This window comes from Taeniopygia guttata, chromosome 1, assembly GCF_048771995.1.
Source record: "Taeniopygia guttata chromosome 1, bTaeGut7.mat, whole genome shotgun sequence".
Lineage (NCBI taxonomy): Eukaryota > Metazoa > Chordata > Aves > Passeriformes > Estrildidae > Taeniopygia > Taeniopygia guttata.
In genome coordinates this window covers 109014425-109036171 of record NC_133024.1, presented here as the reverse complement: position 1 = coordinate 109036171, position 21747 = coordinate 109014425, and the positions used below count along the sequence as shown (strand labels likewise).

Genomic DNA, 21747 nt, shown 5'->3' with positions numbered 1-21747 from the left:
TCATGTGTTGTTTAAGGCTTTTCTTTTGTAGAAGCCCCTTTTGACTTGGTTGTCGTGGTATTACTTACTGACACAGCATTTTTCATTTCTCACCGAAACCTGTGAGGTAACTTCAGCTTTTCTTAGTAAAGAAAACTCTGTAAAGAAAAGGAGAGTATAAAAGAAAAAACACAAACTCTCCCAAGCAACCCCCCAAAACAGTGCAAAAAAACCCCACTCAACCCCTTAAATACACAATTAAAAAAAAATCAAGCCACATTTGGTAGTAGTGTAGATGACCAACTCTCTTACACTCAAGAATTAGTTTTTACTATTATAGGGCAGGTGGCTCAAACTGAACATAAGAAACAGACCTTGTAACAAATATTATGTGATGTAAACATAAAAAGCCTAGAAGAAAAGAGGGATGAAAATCACTTAATTCACCCACTAGCTCAGTGTCAGTGCCAGTGAGATAATGGAACTGAAGAACAAATTTGCTCCGGGGAAGGGACCTGTGTTGCACAAAACTGTTGGCCATGAATGCTGGAGAAAGTGTAACCATCCATGTGAAAAACATCTGAAGTGTTCAGTGCTCTTTGTATAGGCTTAACTTTCAGCATTACAAGTCATAAAGGAGCACAAATACAATGAAAGCAAACACCCTCAACTAATCCTTCCCACACTCTAAAGCATCTGTCCCCTAAGAAACGTGTCAGAACCAGCAATGCATTTCACAGCCCTCAAAGCAGCCAGCTAGTGGTTATGTCTCTAAAACACTGCTGCTGTGTGGGTTTGTATGGCCAGTTTTAGGAAGCAGGGGGGCTGCAGGGGTGGTTTCTCTGAGAAGCTTCTGGAAGCTTCCCCCATGTCCAGCAGATCCAGTCCCTGACAGCTCCAGGAGGGACCCGCTGCTGGCCAGGGCTGGGCTGGTTAGAAAAGGTGGTAACACCTCTGGGATAACAAATTTAAGAAGGAAAAAAAATATAGTGCAGATGTAACCGCAGCCAGAGGAGAGCAGGGTGGGAATGTGTGAGAGAAGAGCCCTGCAGACACCAAGGTCAGTGCAGAGGGAGGGCCAGGAGCTGCTCCAGGGCTGGAGCTGGGATTCCCTGCAGCCCATGGTGAGACCCTGCTGAGGCAGCTGTGCCCCTGCAGCCCAGGAGGGCACAGGGATGCAGAGATCACCTGCAGCCCGTGGAGGAGACCCAAAATGGAGCACGGGGATGCTGAGAGGAGGCCGGGAATCCATGGGAGGCCCATGGAGAGAGGAGCCCACCCTGGAGCAGTTTCCTGGCAGGACTTGTGACCCTGTGGGGGACCCACATTGGAGCAGGCTCTGCCTGCAGGACTGACCCCATAGAACTGTGGCCATGTTGGAGCAATTTATGGAGAACTGTTGGCTGTGGGATGGACTCAGTGCAGAAGTTCATTGAGAAATGTCTCCTGTGGGAGGGGTCCCACACTGGAGCAGGGGAAGGATTCCTCTCCCTGAGCAGTGGCAGGAGCAATGAGTGATGGACTGACCATAGCCCCATCCCCATCTCCCTGTGCCGCTGGAGGAGGAGGGAGAGCTGGGAAGGAGGGAGGGATGGAAGTTGTTTTTGCAATTTATTTTACTTCTCATTATCCTGCTCTGATTTTGTTGCTAATAAATTCAGATAATATCCCCAAGCTCAGCCAGTTTCCCCATGAGTGATCTCTCCCTGTCCTATCTTGGCTCATGAACCATTTGTTAGATTTTCTCTCCCTTGTCCACCTGAGGAAGGGAGTGACAGAGTGGCTTTGGTGGGTGTCTGGCATCCAGCCAGGGTCAAGCCACCACAGTGTTTTTGGGGCTGAAACACGGGATCATGAGGATTTTGATATAAGGATGGTAACTGGGGAAGTTTGGGCAAAACATGGACTGAACCATGTTAGAGAGTAGAATGTTCATGGTGATTTTTTGCTGTAATTGTGGTGAAGGCACAAGGGGTGGATTTTGTGTGAATTGCCAATTTTTGTTCTGTGTTTTAATAATGTTATTTTGATTTTTGTGTGGGGAATTTTTTTTTTTTTTGTTGGTTTTGTTGATGTGAGTGCAGGTTGTGTGATGGATGTGGATTTTAATGATAATTCTTAAATAGTTCAATGTGTGATTCACAGAAGTGAGGGGTGGAAAGTGGAGTCAATTTGACCTACCTTTCTAACTCTTTGTTCAGACATATCCTGGAGCATCCCAGAGGACATAGCTGAAATGGTATTATTATTAATTTAGTTATTTACAAAGCTTAAATGTGCATTTCAAAGATACTGTGCCAGCCAAGGGGTGCTTCATTATTTCCATCAGTCCAGCATACAGAAAATTAATGTGGACAGATTAATACAGAAGAAATCCATTTTGTTTAACATCTATAAAAGATACAATTATGATTTCCCAAGAAACCAATTAGAAATCCCACACATTATTTAGAAGAGGATAGGATATGTGTGCAAATTATTTGGCTAAATCATGCAAAACTCAGTGCTACTTCAAGAGCTGGGAATATTTTTTTCTTCTCATCTTGTAGTGTAATTATACCAATTGCTCACCTGGAGCAGATCCCAAAGTGTTGGAGGGACTGATGAGTTTTGCCTTTTGGCTCAAGACAGGATAAATTCTCCCTGAGCCTGTGGAATTACCTCAGAAAAAAACAAAAATCCAAGAATGATAGGCCTCAGATGGTAGAACCAAAGTACAAGTTTGGTATCTGCTGGAAAAAAGACCCATTTTTTCTCAGGTTGGTCCTGCTCTGTGGTGTGGGTGTGGAAGGGGGCTCCTCATCCTCATCTGCTGTTTGAAGCCATGCAGGTACTGTAGGACTTTCTCTGTGTCCATGTAAGAGGGATGGATGGGATTTTGAAATTCAGTTATTGGATGGAATTTACTTGCATCTCACTTTTCCTGCAAAGAGCACATATTTACCCACTTACAGGGCAACTCATGAGACAAAACTCAGCTGCTTTGTGCCTCTCAGACATTCGAGGCACCTTGTCCAGCCTCCAGCTGCTGCCCTTTCCAGAGGCCCAAGGGAAATATGTCCTAATCCAGCCCTGCCCTGGGGCACAGATGATCTTTGGGTACCAAACTAGGCAGCTTCTGCCAACTGCTGATGGCAATTAGGCACTTTTTGGGGCATTTAGCATTGAAGAGACACACCAGGAATGATGAGGGCTCTGTGAATTTAACACATTGCATGTTAATAGGTAGCTGCACATATTAAGTGTTAATACACAGCTGTCCTTTACCCAGGCAGGCTACAGATGAATTTGTTTATCGCTGGAAACAGAGTCATGATATTCTAGTCATAATATTAGCAGAGTTTGCTAGAAAAGCCTTCAGTTAGCAGCTGAGTGCCAAGATAAGCTGTAAAAAAATACACCTGAGTAAGAGGCTTTGCAAGTTGATTTTAGTGTGCATGATTTGTACAGTATGTAGCAATAAGCTATTCTGAAGGTAGGCTAGAAAAAGCTCAAAAAATAATTAAAAAAATAATCATAGAATAGTTTGGGTTGGAGGGGATAGAGAAAGGGGATCTCTCTAGGTCACCTGGCCCACACCCCCTGCCATGGGCAGGAACATTTTCAACTCTATCAGGGTGCTCAGAGCCCCATCCAGCCTGGCCTTGAACATTTCCAGGAATGGGTTATCTACAACTTCTCTGAGCAACCAGTTCCCTTGTTTCAACCTATATCTAATCTAAATCTATCTTCTTTTAGTATTAACCCCATTGTTCTATCACAACAAACCCTGCTAAGAAGTCCCTTTCCAGCCATTTTAGGTACTGGAAAGTTCTCTGAGGTCTCCCCAGAGCCTTCTCTTCCCCAGGCTGAACAGCCCCGGCTCTCTCACTCTGTTCTTACAGGGGAGGTGCCCCAGTCCTGTCATCAGCTTAGTGACCCTTCCCTGGGCCCACTGCAGCAGGTTTCCTGCTGTCAAAATACCTGTGAAACACACTCTGCTTCATCCTCTGGGGCTGTACCCAGTGCCATGCTGGCTCATCCTGCTTCTCCATTCTTCCTGGCACTGCTGAAAGAGGCAAACCAAGTTGTTTCGAGTCCAAGCTGGTCTGATCCTGTGTTTTGACAGAAGATGCTGTTTCTAATTTAAAAGCAAAAGGTATTAGCTTTCTTCCAGGGCTGGTTGTTGTTGGTGTTTTTTTTTGTTTGTTTGTTTGTTTTTTTCTCTGTGCACAGTGAGCTTTCTGTTAGCAATATTTCTAATCCCTTCTTAGCAGAACAATCCTAACAAAATAATCCATATCCATCCAGCTCCATGTCCTCTGACATCTACAGGCTCTGTAGACTCCTTCCCACCACCCCTCCAGCTTTGTGGGGGAGAAAAATCCTCATCCAAATCTAAGGGATCTGTTCACCTGACCTGCAGCAGAAAGGGGCTGAGCAAACACAGACAAGCCTCATCTGCCCAAGGGCATAATGTCACTGAACTTTAGCAGCATCTTTGAGAGGGGGAGTGTCTCTGAGTCCCATTTCCCTGCAGCAGCAGAGACTCCAAGAAGCACTTGAGGAAGTGGTACCCAGCAGAAACACCAGCCTTTGGATGATTTGGTTTGTCAAGTGGCTCTGTTTGCCCCTCTGCCTACCGGGATTTAACACTGCACTTGAATATGCTCTGGTGCTTGGCTGGCAGGGGGCAGGGAAAAGGAAACATATCAATAATTCACTGAGGCATCCTTGTCAGCCCTCAGGCTGTGCCCAATTTGCATATGCTCCAAGCTGTAAGAAAACACTTTGCACAGCAGTGTTGCATTTAGCAGAAATTACATTATAATTTCAGATGTAGAAACTTCTATTCCAGGTCTGAGGCAGGGAGGTGTCCCATTGGGCTGTGCAGTCATTATCTTAAACAATTGAAATGCATGCTCGTACTTCATCAAAATCAAGGGAAGACATTACTCCAGCCTCTACTTGCCAATTCAGCCCAAAGTGGAGCAAGACTATTTAACTAAATTAGAAACTATATTATTTCCCAATAATTCTTTATGAGATGGAGTTTGGCCAGAGCAATTTTTCAGAGTGTGCCTATTTGAGCCAGCAACTCTATCCATCTCTACAAAGCAAATTGCCCCCACAGAAACTCCCTTCTTTGAGAAGGGGAATGCCTAGGTACATTTAGGATCTGTGCTCACACTTTTCTTCCAGCTCCTTTATGCTGCCAAGCAGGAGGCAGGACTGGAGTTGCCCTTTGGAGGAAGTTTTGCAGTGCTGGCAGGGGCTTGGTGCCTTGGCCATTTCACTGCCCTGATTTCTGCCAGGGACTGGCCAGGGCCAGGAGGCTGCAGGGATGGAGCCTGCCCTTCTCTGCTTCCTCCAGTGTGGCACATCAGAGCTTGGAGATGGGTGAGAACTTATGCCTAAAGCTGGGGACTTGCATCATTTTCCTTTAGTGTGCTTCTCCTCCAGAGTTCAGCAGGAAGGGTGAACACCAGTGCAGAAATTCCCACAGAGACCTTTCTGCACACCAAAGTGTGAAGCTTCTGACACATATTTTTTTTGGGGAGGTGATAAAATACTGCTATGAGGTAGCCCAGAAGATGACAGCCTTTATTTCAGCCTGTGTCATGCTGCTGAGCTGGCCTTGCTTCAGCTCAGCTGTCTGCAGCTGAGGTGTGCTGACAGAAGTCCTCCTCAAATGCCAGCCTCTGCCTTTTGGAATTCAGCCAGGTGTCCTGGATTTAACCAAGGTTTTGATGAAAATGATGGGGCTCAGGCTATAATCCAAGGAATTTTCAAGTGAGTGATCTGGTCATGGAAGTCCAAATGCCAACACAAGCAATAATTACATCCTTTGCTTAATTTTCAATCTCATCTCAAGTGGCAGCTGCCCTCTTGTCCTGTGAGTGTCAAGCATATTTTATAAAGAAGAACTGTAGGAAAATACAGATGGCAAAGGAAATCTGTCTTATATTTTCTTGTGCTTAGTAAGGTTAGAGACAGTGCAAATTCATGCCCCTGTCTGATCTGTTCATTATAGTCCAGGGAACACCACATCCCTGGGACTCTGGAAGAACAGATGTGTGGCTTGAAGGCACTGCTGATCTCCTCTGGCACCCAGCAAGGTGCCAGCACCACTGCTAAAATTCCCCTCTCATTTGTAATGGGCTCTTGCTTGGGAAACTTTTTTACCTGCTCCTTCTATGTGTCCTGGGTTATTCTGTCCCTGTTATATAAGATGAGTCAAAAAAAAAAACCAAAACAAAGAGACCAAGGAACAGGGAACAGAACCTGGAAAGCCAAACACTACAAATAAAGAGCAGAATAGGAATTGCAGCTGGAGCCTGAAGCATTTGTTGCCAAGTGCAAGAGTTGAGTGGGAAAAGAAAAAGTTACAGTTCACTAACAAAGAGCACATTTGATTTCCCCTCCTGGATTTTCACCAAGATGAAATTTCCTTTCTCTGTGTGTGTGAAAAGCGACTGTTGCAGGGGACAAACAGCCCACAAGGAAGAGAACTGACATGTTTCACAGTAGAGGACTCTCTGGTTTGTCTGTTTTTCTGTGTTTGGAGCTGGGAGCTGAACTCTGTGCAGAGCATAAAACCAGTCCCCAGCTTGACCCCAGCATGGGTTCTGGCTGAAGAAAGCCCTTGCTGTCAGGCATCAGAACCTGGTCAGTGGGACATGGGAACCAGCTGGTGGGAAAGCTGGATGTTGAGGTGTGTCAGACTGTGCTGGCACATCACCCTGGCTGGTATTTTTGTTCAAATACATAATGCTAATTTTGCCAGTAGCTGGGGAGTATGTTTGATCCTAGGAAAAGAGATCAAGTACAAACCTGGGGGCTGAATCAAATATGAATTGAAAAGTATTGCTGGTGAAGGACTAGCAAAGAGACCAAGTGAAGGCAGCAACCTCTTTCTTCCCCAGAATGGATTTTCACATAGTAATAGAAAGGAAGGGACCATAAAGAATAGGTTGGAGGGGACCTTAAAGATCATCCCATTCCAATTTGATTAAAAACCAGATGCTGGGGGCTCCATCCAGGGAATCCTTGAACACTTCCAGGAATGGGGCATGCCCCAGTTTTATGGGTATCCTGTCCCTCACCATTTTGAGGCTGGATGTACCTGTTTAGCAACCTGGGTGTGTCTGGTCAGACCTCCCCCTTGTCACACACAAGGAGCATGACTGGAAGGCCACTGTGTCCCTGGGGGCCATCCACATTCACTGCCCCAAAACATGGAGCCCTTGCAACCTGGCACTGCTTCCTTGGGGTGGTGGCCCCTTCCCAGACCTGTCACACAGTGGTTCCCAGCCAGAGGGGTTTGTTTTGTCAGTTCCCATGCCAGGAGGTTGTGGGCTGGGCAGGTGATGAGGGAAGGAAAGCTTTGCTAGGCTGATGGTGCTAAAAATATTCCAGTGGCTCTTCTCCTGCACCTCCTGCCCATCCAGCTCCTGCTGACCCAGCAGCCCATCCTGTTTCAGGGTCCTTGTCCCCACGGGCTGGTTGATGGCAGCTAGGGGGGAACAACCATGTCACCCTTTGCAGGCAGGAGCTGCAGCCAAGGGGAGTGGGCCAGAAAGGAGGAGGGAGAGTCTCACAGGAGTGTTTTCCCATCCCCAGGGCTTGGGCAAAGCTGCTGTGCTATCTGTAAGCAAACCCAGCACCTTGATTAAAAAGAGGCAGATCTTCTCATATGTATCACCCTCACTTGCTTATTTTGGACTGCCTGATCTATGTGCTCAGTGGTGTTTCTTATTTCACTGCTACTATGGAGCGTTATGGGTTATTTTTCTCCTTCTGCCAGTGCTTGCTCTGGTCTTTGTTTTACTTCCAGCAGCCCTTTCACCTAAGGTTTTCACATCTCCCAGGGGTGTCAATGATTTAGTTCCCACACTAGTGCTGAAGGACTTGGTGTGGACCTCAGCCTCTCCCATCTCACCCTGTATTCAAAGAGGACAGAAAATTTTCCACTTCTGCCAACAGAGTGCAAAGTTCTTCCTCCAAAAACTGGGGCACTGAGCACCTCTGGTTAGGGAAGGTGTCCAAAGGCTTTCCCACTCAGCCTGAGTGAGGGCTCTGCTTGGCCCTCAAAAGAAATAGCTGCTTCTTCCTGGTGCTTGATCCTCACAGCTTTAATATCAGCAGCAGCTCATTGGGGAGTTGTCAGTGGTAATAAACTCAGTCCCATTCTCCTTCAAAATTGTTTTAAGAAAGATGCCTGGCTGTTTAATATTTAACCTAAATGTTTAATGTTTAAACAGGGAAACTGGTCTGATTGTCAGAAAGGGCATTAAAGCAGGATGGGAACTGGTCTATAATCTCTGACAAATGCTGCCCTTTCTCTGCAGCAGCCTGGTGCCTGGGAGCTGCAGGAGTTTCAGAAATGCCAATTTTAATCAATCTCTCTCATTTCACTTGCTGCCTGCCAATCCCACAGCAGTGAGACGTGCCTTTCCCTGGAAAGGGGGCAACATTGTGCCTGGCCCTGTTTAACAGTCTGAGATTAATTCAGCTGAATTGCACTGGTATTTCAAACCCCAAACTAATTTCAATAGAAATGTGCACAGAGAAGGTGAAAAGTGAAGCTGGACAGTGTTGGCTCGTGGGTGTATTGCAGATGATTTGGGGTCCCTTTTGTACAGAAGTTCTGATGTTAAGTCTAAAGTAAGCCTGAAAATGAATGGTTCTAATTGCTACAAATGCACCTATGGATAAATTATTTTTGAACAGGTACAGGCAGTATTTTTCAGGTGGTGGCAATGTCCCCCTGGGGGAAGCGTGTGGCAGTATAGAACTGTTTCACACCACAAAAGGCTCATCAGCAGCCTGTGCTCCCTCCCTGAGGAGGCACTGTGGCTGTGCCAGGCTGCATGCACAGGATATTTCTTGTGCACAGGAATCCCTGCTCAGCAAGGGCTGGAGCTGGGGAGAGCACATTCAGCAGGGAGCCCTCGAGCCAATCAGCAATTCATGTAACTCACAAAAAACAATCAAGACAGAATCTGAAGAAAAGTTTATAAGAAGATCAAGGTCTCAGGACTATTGAAAGGCACATTTCACCCATGTTGAATGACAGCTGAGTTCATGGACATGTACAACACTCAAAATTCATGGCAAAAAGACCATATAATGATGGTACATTGTGAAACATACATTCCAGACTTCAGTAAAACACTAAAGTGATTATTTTTAAGTGTATCATGTACATAATAAGAGCTGAACAGGCAGATGCATCCAGTTACTGTAATTAACAAGGCAGTAATTCGAGCCTCAAATATATTTCTCCTTATTAGAAGAAGGGGCTACAGATTAGCAGCAAAATGAGGGGCAGCAAATGGACAGGGAATCAAGAAACTTCTGCCATTTGGAAAATAACAGCCAGCACCTGCTGCAAGTCGGGGGAATTTAACTTTGCTAATTTTTTTTACTGTGCTGCCACAGCACAAGGCTGGGCTGGCTGGATGCTCTCAGGGCAGGCACCCTGCAGAGCAGATGTGCACAGATGTTTCCTTGGCAGTGGACAGGATGAAGTCCAGCCATGTCTCCTCTCTCCCTGTTCAGTGCCTCATGCTAATTACCTCCTTTCATCCAGCTTGGGGTTAAGTTTCACGTTGCAATGATTAATAATTAATCAAATGCATTTGAAAATTATTTTGGCAATTCTACCACTGATTGGCATGCTAATCTCTTCTGTGCAATGGGTAAGGGAACAACCTTGGATATTCTGAGCTGCTGACTGAGGGGAATGCATGAGGGCATTTACTATCTTGTGTGGTAAAAAATAAAACACTGAGAGGAAACAAAAGCATTCTCCGAGACCTCCTTGCAACTCAGAAAAGGTGTGATATGCATTTTGCCTTGCCTGTATTAGGCAAGGTAATATATGTATGATAGTATCATTGATATTATCAAGTCCAATGAAAAAAAAAAATGGACAAATTTGAAGAATGCCCCCACATTAATTTATTTCTGTTTAGCTGGTAGCAACTGCAGTAGATTCGATGCGTTAATTATGGGACGAAAACGAAAAATCACAAGGAGAATAACTTTTGCTCCTTCCAGCTGTCCATGCCACTTGTCTCCAAAATAACACTCATCTGGTAAAAGGGGAGGAGAGGGGGTGTGCAGCTCCCACTGGGCGCGTGGTCCCCGCTAGTTTGGGGTGACAAGTCCCTTTTTACAGACGAAGAGCCCGGCGGCAGCCACGGAGGTGAGACACAGGGTGCAGCTCAGCAGGCACAGCAGCCCCGGCGCCGAGGGCAGGTTCCTCTCCCAGAAGGTGCTGGGGAATGGTCGGGCTGGGACATCCTGGGGGAGAGAGGAGATGTGACTCCACAGGGTCACCACGTCAGCAGGCAGGTGGCAATTCCCCCCATGAGGCTGGGGAGGTCCCAGCTATTTCCCAAGGTCGTGCAGGGAAGAAGTCACGGCTGTGAGATCTTTCTGTCATCCTGAACAGCCAGTGGACGGTGAAGATGGAGTTACTTGTGGCTGGAATGAGGTTCTATTTGGCTTTAAACCATGGCCTGGGGCTGGGCAGAATTAGGCTGCATTTTTCAGTCCCCCAGGCTCTGAGATCAGTGTTCTTGGCTCATAGTCATCCACCCTTCAGACATGGGTAACAATATTCCTTGGACAAGTCACAAAAATTATTGCCATCAGCACGTGAGGTGACCAAAGGCTTGCCTGGGAGCAGGGTGCACAGGAATCACCGAAATAGGGACACACCTGACTGGGGGGTCTGTGCCTGACTGAGGGACAGTGATACTCTGGTTTACCTTTGACTCTGGCTCTGGCATCCAAATTTCACTCTTGGAGATCTTCCCCATACTGTGCAGTACCTAGAAGAAAAAATTATTTGTACCACATGAAAAAATTATAACCCACAATATTTCCAGTTTTGGAGAAACGGAGGAAGTCAGAGCAAGGTGACATTAATAAAAGGTGTAACTATGACTAGCTGAAAGTCTGTTGAACCAGAAAATGTACAGTGATTTCTACTAGAGCTTCTCTAAATATTTTGGTGGGAGATTCTTAGGTTTGGGTTTTGTTTTTTCTTTTTTTTTTTTTCCTCAAGGCAGTTTGAGAAATACCAAGGTGAAGTTACAGCCATGTACTTGGGACACAAAACCTGTTAGGAGTGATGCTTCTGGGATATTGAAACATGAGAGATGAAACCCTGAGGCTCTCACAGCATAGAATTGAGGAGCCCTTCTTCACCCATTCAGGTAGCACAAAGCTCATCAAGGATTTTTCTTGAGAATAAACTGATTGTAAGAATCATGAGGATTTTGGGGGGCAAATGAATGCCTCCAGAAGACAGTTCACTGTCTTTGTAACTGCTGCTCACAGGCATGGAGAAAAGAGAAATTAGGTGACTTGAAACAAAGCAAGTAATAAGGATTATATTATATTATGAATATAACATTCTGTCAAATGGAAGTAAAAGACTGATTTTCCTCTAAATAACAACTCTGTGGCTTTGCCATGCAGCAGTTGTAATTGTAGTGTGCACCCTTTAATGCTTTTACCCCCTCCCTCCAGATTGTTGTAAAGGGATTTCACTGTGACTGGGAACCCAGCCCAACGTGTGTCATTCTGAGGAGATTTAGACATTATCAGAGCTGCACATTACAATTCCATAAAGCTCAGCTAACAGGACTGTCCTGTAAAAGGAGAAGCAGAAGGGATAGATCAAAAAGGAGAACAATGTTCAGATTTTCAGATTTCTGCACAGGAAATAGCTGTGAGCATTTGAAATTATTACTTAGACTAGTTTTAAAACATGCAGTGATTAATTTGTTAGAAACTGAGGTAGTGTATCTACGAGCAGCATCAGGTTGGGGGGTTTTTTCCTCTAGACATGCAGTACATGGCATAAGCTTTATTTTAAGTCTGCAGTTCAGTCATATTCTGATTTGGTTGAGATTCTTGGCTTCACCTTATTCAATAACTAATTAAGTAAGTTTAAAAAATAGAAATACTTTGATCACTTTGTTTTCTGGGATCCCTCCCTGCCAATTCTAGGAGCGCTTGCACTAAATCAGACTCTCCAAGCTGTATTTAATATTTTGTAGCCTTTAGATAGAGACGTTGATAGCAGAGCAGTGGTCTGTACCTCTCTGGCTGCTCTCTCTCCTGCCTGCACGGCCCCCTCCATGTATCCACTCCACTGGGTCGCTGTCTCCGTGCCAGCAAAGTAGATTCTGTCAACAGGCTGGCGAATGATCCTTCAAAACAAGTGGAAAATGTCAGGTGACAAGTGACAGGAAGGTGATGATCCTTCTAAAAGCAATTTATGGCTTTGATGGAGTGCCTGGCTTCAGCTCTCCAGAATCCCTGCAGACCTGGGCTGAGGTGCAATAAGCTGTCCCTGCAGGACCACCTGCTTGCTTCTGCACACAGAATTCAAGATCTGAGAGAGAGAAAAACCTAAGGCATAAATCATTGTTCCCAGTTTCCATAAAAAGTAATACAGGCCTTATTTGAGTGCTGGTGTAAGGGATCATCCCAACAGCCTCCAGCATTGCAGTGCAGCTGATAGACTTGTGTCTTCTGCATGGCAGCTTTGCTGTTATCCTGCCATTACAGTGAAATGTGGATGATGCTTCTGTAGTGCTAGATCACCAATATCAGCTTCTATTTGGAGGCTGGACTTGCCTGGCTGCTGAAGGCCTGGCATTCAGGGAGCTGCACTCTCCCCATATGGTCATAAAGCCAGTCCCTCAGCAGTACCAGCCATAGGTACTGAGCTCCCTCTCCCACTGGGAATGTGCCTGGTGTAAGGGCTCCTATCTAATCCCCCATTAGGTTTTTCCTGTCTGTTTGGCAGCAGCTTCCCCAGGCAGACTCCTCACCCATCACTGCCCAAGTGTTTGGATAAATGACAAGAGGAGAGGATGTACATGGGACAGCTCCTCCCCACGTGCCCTTGGCTCAGGCAGGGTGTAACCCCATGCTGGACATGCTGAGGAGCTCCTGGGATTCTCCTGAACCTGATGCTCCACCTGTATAGTCAGTGGAGACTCTTCATCTGCCCAAGATGTGTGTCCTCAAGGGCTTGGGGGTCACCAGAGGGATCCCTTGCAAATACTGCATAGCACAAACTACTGTAAATAATCCAGATGGGAGAAGTTTTGTGGCTTTAGCAGGTCCCTTTGCTAAGTTTCATTTCCTTAAAAGCCACAAAAGAAACTCTGCTCTTACTGCAAATAGCAAGATCTTTGTTAGCTGAGGAGTAGGGGAGTGGAAAGAGGGTTAAGTTCCCCTAATATTGTAAATATGCCATAGGTGTGTTGCCTAATGAATAGCATCGTACATGAGCTAAGAAATGTGAATTAGAAAGCAAAGCATTCTCTGTTTTACCTGCCATAGGAATGCATTATTCCTGGTGGGAAGTAGGCTGTGTAGCAGCCCCCTGAATATTGCTCCATGGCCCAGTCCTTCTCTTCATAATGCACAGGCTGTGAGTTCCAACAGAGAAAACAGTGAGACTGACAGAGAAATTGGAAATAAAGAACATATTTCTTTTGAAGAGGGGGATAACAGGCTAAGAATACCTGACAAAGGAGTGCCATGTCATCTGGCTAATGCTATCCATCTGCACAAAACAAATTTCTGTGCTTTTACAGAAACACCCATCTCCCACGGGCACATGACAGGACAAAGAAACACATGCACTGCCTTCTCTTTTCTTGTGCAGGGTGAGACTGGCAGTTCTTTTCTTCTTGTACTCAGTCCTCCCCTCCCCTTGGGAATATAGATTGCATGGCCCAACATTCAATTTTAGGTACACATTTTAGGTGCCAGAAACTTTGCCCTCATCATCCAGAACAAAGGAGCAACATTATTGTGCAACAGAGGCAAAACCAGGCATTAATTCCTTACTTGTAAAGCCTCTTTCATCCCCAGGGCCTTGGCATATGCCTCACTGATCTTCTTTTTCCTATATGAAAATAAAATCAGAGTCAGAAAAAAAAGGGGCTGTGGGGGGGAACCTCTCCACTCTCATTTCTCTTATTAAAAAACCCGAACTTACTGCAACACATTGGAAAGAAAGTTGGGTTAGGCTTTGTTTTTAAGTCAGATTTCAAGTTCTTATCTTAACATACATATTTCAAATGCTGATGCCTAAAAGTCACATTTTAAATGGACCCAGGGAATGGGAAATGAAGGTTGATTTTGGCAATGAGCACTAAAAAAATAAATCTTTATACAGCTATTTTAGGATGCAGAGCCAATTCATTCTCATGTTCACTGGTGTAAGACCAGAAGAAAAGCAATATAAATCAATTAAATCCCTACAGATTTACTATAGCTGGGAATAAAATATGAGCTGAAGAACGCTGCTCACATTCCTAAGCAGAGCTCCCCTTTCACTTGCACAGTATCAAAATTCACATTTAGAAAGAACTGTTTGTTCATTTCACTGACTAATGGAGAAACCATTCTTTTATAAACACAGAATTTAAAAAATTTTATATCACCCAGTCTGAATCTGAAGGAGACCCAAAAGGAGACATGTCAGCACTGCTGTATCCCTGGGTCAAAGCATCATTCAGTGGAGATGTAGTCTGGGAACATGGTTGGAAAAATCTTCTGCATTCACACAGAGACCCAGAATTGGTAAATCACAGCATAGAAGAGTGGGCAGGACTAGAAAATTTATAAATATCCATAACTGGATGAATATTAGCTTTAGTGTCTCAGCCTGTTTATGCTTAAATCTCAATTTCTGCCCCAATGTCCAGTGTTGGTAGTTGCACTGAGCATGTATAAATGTGCACATTCACACACACATATTCACACAAATTCTTGTGGGGAAGCATCCCAGAGAAACAATTTGTTTCTGAATATCTACAGCTTCTGAACTCTTACCTCTCTTCCTTGCTGAGATGGGTCAGTTTGATAGCCTTTCTGGTAAGGATGAAACTGAAAACAAAAATAAGGTATATGAACATCACCCCAGGTGATTTGCAGGCTCTTGCTTGAAATTACTCTAAAAAAGGGATTGGCAAAGCACTTTACTGATAATGAGCTTCATGTTTGTCATCATACCTCAACATAAAATAATGAAGGTCACTCAGGTGAAAAAGCCCATGCAGGGTAACCTGCAGAGTTAGCTGAAAGGGAGGGTGTGCATTGCCTATCTAGGTCTGATCCAAAAGGACTGATATTCTCTGCTTTATTAAGCTTTTGAAGTCCAGCAGGCAGCTGCCTGTGTCACTTGGTGCTAGTAAGTGATGGCAGCCTGCTGCTCTGACAGGCACTGCACAGCGTCATGGATCACTCCTGCAAGAACTAGGATTAATATTTATCCATCTTGAAGGAAACAGATTTGACAATTAGTTCATCTGACCCGAGTGGAGATATCTAGGGGATGAAGTATGTTCCTAAACTCTTTTAGAAAGTCAAATAAATCCATGAGGAGAAAGAAAGCTGGAAGCTGTTTGCCAGATGGGGTTTGGAGGAGGCTTGCTGCTCTCAGGTCATGGAAGCTTTTAAGCCTTGAACATGCCCATAAACATGTACAGTTCAGTAGAAGTGCTGAGCTTTCCCTGACAGAAACTTAAGGAGTAGTTGCCTGACATTTATACTGGCCTCTTTTGGCAGTCTCACCTCAGATTGTGGTGGAAACGCGTGTAAAGATTGTTTGTTCATTTGGTTTCAGCTATTTTAAAAGCCAGTCAATGCTGTCATGTATTTTCCCACCTGTTTGTCCAACTGTAATATTTTTACTTGTCATTTTCTGCATAATCTTGATTTTTTTTTTTCACTTCACAGCTGCCTCCCTGCTCCAGCAGCTGATGTTCCTTGTCCTGCCTCAGCTTGTGGGGAGAGGAGACAAATAAAGATTTCTTGGACAATTGCATTGTCATTTTGGACCAGGCACTAAACATAAAAGCCCAACATAAGCCAAATGCAGGCTCAAACAGAGAGGTAAGGGAGGGATTTATTTCTAAATCTACTCCAGAATGAAAATCCAAATGTGAACTGAATGCTTAAAAAAGACTGCTGAATTCAGCAACTCCTTCCCAACCACATCCTTGGTGTTTGGGATCCTTAGGTTGTTTGTAGCAGAACCTTACTCAAATGGTTTATATGGACTAGAGAGGAACAAGAGGCTTGGCAGAAGTGCAGTCCTCCATCTGTGCAAACTGTGAAAAGTGGGAAACACTGATGTAACCTGGTCATTTCCCCTCTCCCACTAACTCTTACAAGAAGAAATACACATCTGTGAGTATGGGCTAGCAGCTTTTACCCCATAATGGCAGGGAAAGTTCCATCAGGCTTTGTGTCATCTATGGTTATTCCAACTGGAGACTCTTCATCCTCAATGATGAAGGAACCACAATAACCTAAGAAAGAAACCCCAAGATGATTGTTAGAGAAAGTTTTTGATGATCACTGTTTCTGGTTGTAATGAGCAAGGAAAATTATCCATAAAAGGAATTGTACAGTATTTCTGTTATTACCAATAACACCTGTGTGTCTGAAGTGTCTCTGTAACAGTTTCTCTTTTCTCTCTGACTCTGGGAAATGTGTACATAGACTTGTAAAAGTCTTTAAAATTCCATTGAAACAAGGAATTTCTGTGTATTGCTGCAAGTCCCTTTGGCTTTCTATTTTGGGGAGAATAAACATTAAAAATAAATGGATCTAGTCAGAATTATGGTGATTCATTCCACGAGTAACTTTGATCAAAACAAAACCCAGTGTAATTACTTCTGGTCACCGCAGGCTCAAATCTATAATATTTTGATTTTGCTGGTGATAAGATTGTTAGGAATGGTGTTCCATAACAGTAATGCAGCAGAAGCATGGGCTGTCTAATCTAGGATCACATCAGGACATGTTTCAGATGAACATGCAAAAAATCTCATTTAGAGGACAATGTACACACCTGACTGTACTCCTGACTAATCTTAATGGCCAATTTATGCCCTGAAACATGCAAAAATTATATTACTTTGATAAGGAATTATTCTTACCACTCTCAATATTGTTAGGAAGAAAGTGGAACTAATCTGTTCATACAAAAAGTTCTGAAAATAGTATCAGTTAAAGCTGAGAAAAACAAGATATTACAGCATGGAAAAAAGTATCTTGAACTAAACAAAAAGCTAACCTACTTTTCCCAGTCCTCTGAGATATAAAGTCTGCAGAACAGAAGATTAAAATCAGAGAAAGGTCTTGCTTACACCTTAAGCTCTACTTGTCATCTGCTGTAAATTCTCTTTGGCTGACCTAACTGTCCCTGGCAGGAGAAGAAGGGAGCTGATGCTGCAGGGAAGCTGATGCTTCTGTGCTCTGCAGGTTTCAGCAAGGTTTTTCCAGGGAAACATTGCTTGTTCTCTTGGTCATCCCACCTCAGCCACCTGCTGTGAGATTTGGGATCAAGTTTGGGTCTGGACTCATCTTTGGGACAAGGTATACACTCAAGCTAGGAGAAAGATTTCTCCTTTCTAAGGAGCTTTACCTGTCACTTTTCTGTATGTTTGATTTTGGAGTTTTGCACATTTAACCATCCCTTGGATTTATTCCCTGATTGTTAGAAAGCAGAACCTCAAAATTTGCACAGAGTTCCCAAGTCCTCTGCTTTCCCCACCTACCCTTCCTCCTCCAGAAGGCTTCCCTGTAGTACATCATGGTTTTTATGACACTCCCCATAGGCAAACGCTGAATTAACTGGTTTCTGTTTGGTGGCAGCTCTGGTTTGTAATGAATCTTTGTTGTCAGGATTGGAGGGATGGCGCTGATCACGTACTTGCCCTGAAATGCAGAACAAAATCAGCACAAGGCGCTGCCTCCCCATGAGCTCATCCCACAGGACATGTTTGAAAGACATTCTTAATAGCTGCTAACAGCTTTCCCACTCCTGACCCTGCTAGGTGCCTTTCCCACACACAGATTTCCAGGTGACAGAAGTAATTCTGCCATTTCAGAAAAAAAGGAGCTGGAAAAAACAGACCAGGGTTGAAACTTGGCTGGAGACAGGTGGGAAATGGGACAAGAGACATCCTATGGCCTGGTAAAACTGCTTTTACCATCTCCAGAAAAATATGACCCACATTTGTCCCAGTTATAAGATGCTAAAAAAAATCAAATTTGTGCACATTCTCGGGATGTTACTTCAGGACAAGGAATACTAATGGTGATTCCAGCTTTCCTGAATGTGCTCCATCCCTCTCACAGGCCCTGGGTCTGACTGGAGCAGTGCAGGACTCTGTAGGGTGACCCTATATCACAACACTGCTGCTCTCAGGTGCTCTCAGGCTGGTGGGGCTGCTGCTGCCCCATGGGTGCCACTGCAGGTCCTTGTGTGCTGATGGAGCATTTCAAAGCACCACAGTACAGAGGCAAAATCTTACTAAAGGTATTTGAAATGTCTTTTTTTTTTTTTTTTTTTCCTGTGCTGCAAACCAAAAACTTAGACACAAACAAGGAAGGTTATTTTTCCTTCCTTTGAAGTGGTCTCAATGCAGAACTAAACCATAAAAATATACAAAGATATAGAAAGTTAAGGCAGAGAAGTCAGAGTAGTGACAGAAATCAAGTAGCAGAACACCAAGTAGAGAGCCAGTCATAAATAAATCTGCAAAGCAGGTTCCATGGAGTGTCAGCATAGTCCAAGAAACAGACACACACAAATGGGTACTTCCTGATTACTGCTGGCTAAGAGATACAGCAGATATATTCCCCTACTAAATGCATACTCTACTTTTATTCTGATTGAATTACCTCATATATCTCATGGTTTAGAGTCTCCACAAGGACATCACCACCTGTCTGATCGATACTGATCACAGGTCTCTCCAGTTTAACTCTGCCTTTGAGGCGTTCCATTATTTTCTCCGATATCTGACCGGAACCCCCTTTAAACTTCCTCTCCTGAAACAACAAAGAGGAAAGAAACACAGACAAAAAATCAACAGCATTAATCACAATGACACTGAATATGACTTCTGCTTACCATCACAAAATTCAGGCCAAATCTTTAAGTCCTAAGGGTGCATAAGGACACAACGATTTTCAGAAGAGCTAGGGCATAAACCTGAGATCAGTGGTGATTACTGACCAAACCACTTTTGCAATAGCTTCTCTAATGACCTGGCTTAAAGACTCTTTGAGCCTAGGGAACATGCACATATAATGCAGGCTTTCTAGCAAAAATAAACATTTCATTCAAAACATGTTCCCAGTATTTTACCCACCATGGTGCCACCAAAACCCTCAAGTGTGACAAAGAAATCAAATGTACAGTGAAATACTGTGCCAGCCCAGAAGCAACATATTTAACTGAGTCTGGTCTCAAGGTAATGAGCTTTATCCCTGTGTCTTCCTGGGAAGACACAAAGACAGTGCTGCCAGGAAAAAAGCACAATCTGTGACACACATTTCCCTGTAATGTCCATGCAGAGAATCAGGGGAAGCAGTAAAACCTCTTTTGTCTACCAGCCACCAGTGGGAGGCAAAGCAGCTCACTTTTACCTGTAAGATGCTGGTACTGGCAGGGAGGAAAGGATCCATAAAGTTTTGTGCTGAAAGACTGAAATGGCTGCCCAAGCAGGTTTTATAAGACCTGGAAGGGCCACTAAGACTGAAATCCTTAGTGCTTTTGCCGAACTAAAATTGATTAGGGTGAGAGAAGAAGGAAGTATGATAGGAACAAAGACAGCTTTTGCCATCCAGCTACAAAGAAAAGGAAGTGCTCTTCCCAGGTAGCTTTCCCTTCTCCACATGTTTCATTTAGCTGTGAGTGTCTTGGGATTAATTTCATTTTTAACTCTTGCTGCAACGTCTAACAGCTGCTAATGTGGGACAGCAAACATGACTGAGGAGCTCCTGAGGAGGAAGGCTCTTAGTCAGGTCTGTCTCCTACCACAGGACAGCACCTGCACTGCTTACATCCTTCCTGACACATGGCTGTCTATTCTTACCACGATGGACAGATGTTGATGGAAAGTGTTGCCATGTGAGCTGACCCAAGAAGGAAGGGCCTTTTGCTATTTACTTCCAATTCCTGCCTAATTAGAAGCTTCAACACCAAAGAAACATCCACTTTTCACTCTGAAGTACACTTGTTCTGAACCCTTGTAAACATTCAAATGTGCCAAATAACCCATAGAAAATAAATTGGTAAAAAAGCAACACAACTGCAACAACAGTACTGTGCTGAAGTGAATGCAGAAAACCCCCAATTGTTTAAATAGTCCAAATTTATTCCACATCTTAGCTAATGAAATCCTTCATTAAACAGAGTTAGTTGACAGGGCTGAGTCATGCTCTCATCTTTTCATTAATTGCGGGGTTTTGATGCCTACAACATTGCACTCGCTCATAACAGTTTCAAGAGAGGAGGAAGGAAATGATATATTTTGTACCTGGCCCCCATTGGTGATAGAGAAGATCCTGAATGTGCCCCCACACTGCCTCACATACCACAGGAACCAGAGGGCAGAGACTTGGTGAGGTTCAGACGTGACGTTGACATTCACAAAGACCGTGGCGAAGTCTCTGACAGCTCTGTGTGAGACACAGGACCAGGAAAAGGCTGTGAGAAAATATGATTTCCTGACTGCTTTCAGGTTTTTATTTGTCATACTAAACAAGGGCTGCTTTCCCAAAGTCAGAAAAGTCAAATTGATTAATATTTGTTTAATTTTTGTAGTGAGTCTGTTTAAATAGGTTTCTACCAGCACCTCCTTCCCTCCCAAAGTATTTACCCATTTAGTTTGAAATCCCACTGATTTTCACCTTAGTTAAATAGTTTCCCAGCTGCTATTCATTTCATCAGAATAAATATTTTTCTCAGCAGAAGAACATTTTTTTGTAATCTGTCAGTGAAACCTTTCTGCATTTCTCAGGGGAAATTTCTCAGGGGAGCTCATTGGGCACATCAGTTCCAGGGTCTGATGGGTCCTGAGGGACTGAGCAGCCACACAGCCTAGACATTCCCCACCTGTCATGTAACACTGGTCTTTTGTGGAATCAAGAATCAGACTTGGTAAATAACCCAGACAGAGAAACCAAATTGGCAATCATTGCCATAAAAACAAGGAAAGGGTCACCTGTCTACCACAGTACATCCTCTGAAATAAAGAGCGAAACAGCAGTGGCAACAGAGGATCTGGCTGTTCACATTTCTTGCATTTGTGACCACAGATTTGTAAGAAAATTGAGATAATTTTGCAAAGAAGGTAAAAGGACTTTGACTTCAGTGAAACTTCATGAAACAACATGAATTCAGAATCATCTGATAAAGGAAGGAACTCTGCAAGTTATCTGGGCTAAAATATGTAACTTACAAACTTTTATAACCTCATTTCCCCAAGTATGAAGTCCATTTACCCCTATTTCACTAGCCAGGATATGAAAACAACCTGTGACAATTCCAAGAGCACCAAGACACTAAACAGCTGCAGCAGGTTCAGGACTAAGAAATGTGAAAAAAGTCTCTGTATCAGTGGATGCTGATCTGTGACACGGGGCAAACAAATCTTCTTTTGTAATCTTGGCCCTGAGTCATACAGAAAATGCTGTGGTAGAGCTTTTCTGTTTAGGCACTGTTTTTTAACTGTGTGTAGAAAAATGTGGCTTGGCTTAAAGACCTAAAATGGGTTTTTACTGAGTTTTTGAATGCATTTCAGCTGAGCACATCCATTAAAACTGGATGCTTTACTAACAATATTGGAAGTAGAAGCTGCCTAGCAGAGAAGTCTGTTAAAGGAGGGATCACTACAAACCCAGTCCTGCCTATGCTCCACCAGCTCCATGGCTAAAAGC

General features: G+C 44.0%; 1 protein-coding gene across 1 annotated transcript in view; it reads right to left on the bottom strand.

Moving 5' to 3' along the window:
• Positions 1-8959: 8959 nt before the first annotated feature.
• Positions 8960-21747, bottom strand: part of LOC100221249 (amine oxidase [flavin-containing] A) — a 33879-nt gene continuing 21091 nt past the window's right edge. The window contains exons 6-15 of the mRNA XM_002191244.7: positions 20346-20487; positions 18703-18852; positions 17574-17733; positions 16223-16319; positions 14839-14892; positions 13849-13906; positions 13327-13424; positions 12080-12191; positions 10740-10802; positions 8960-10269 (exon numbers count right to left, since the gene is read on the bottom strand). Of these exons, the coding sequence (XP_002191280.4) occupies positions 10114-10269; positions 10740-10802; positions 12080-12191; positions 13327-13424; positions 13849-13906; positions 14839-14892; positions 16223-16319; positions 17574-17733; positions 18703-18852; positions 20346-20487 (1090 nt within the window). The 3' untranslated portion in view covers positions 8960-10113. The remainder of the gene's footprint in view (positions 10270-10739; positions 10803-12079; positions 12192-13326; positions 13425-13848; positions 13907-14838; positions 14893-16222; positions 16320-17573; positions 17734-18702; positions 18853-20345; positions 20488-21747) is intronic.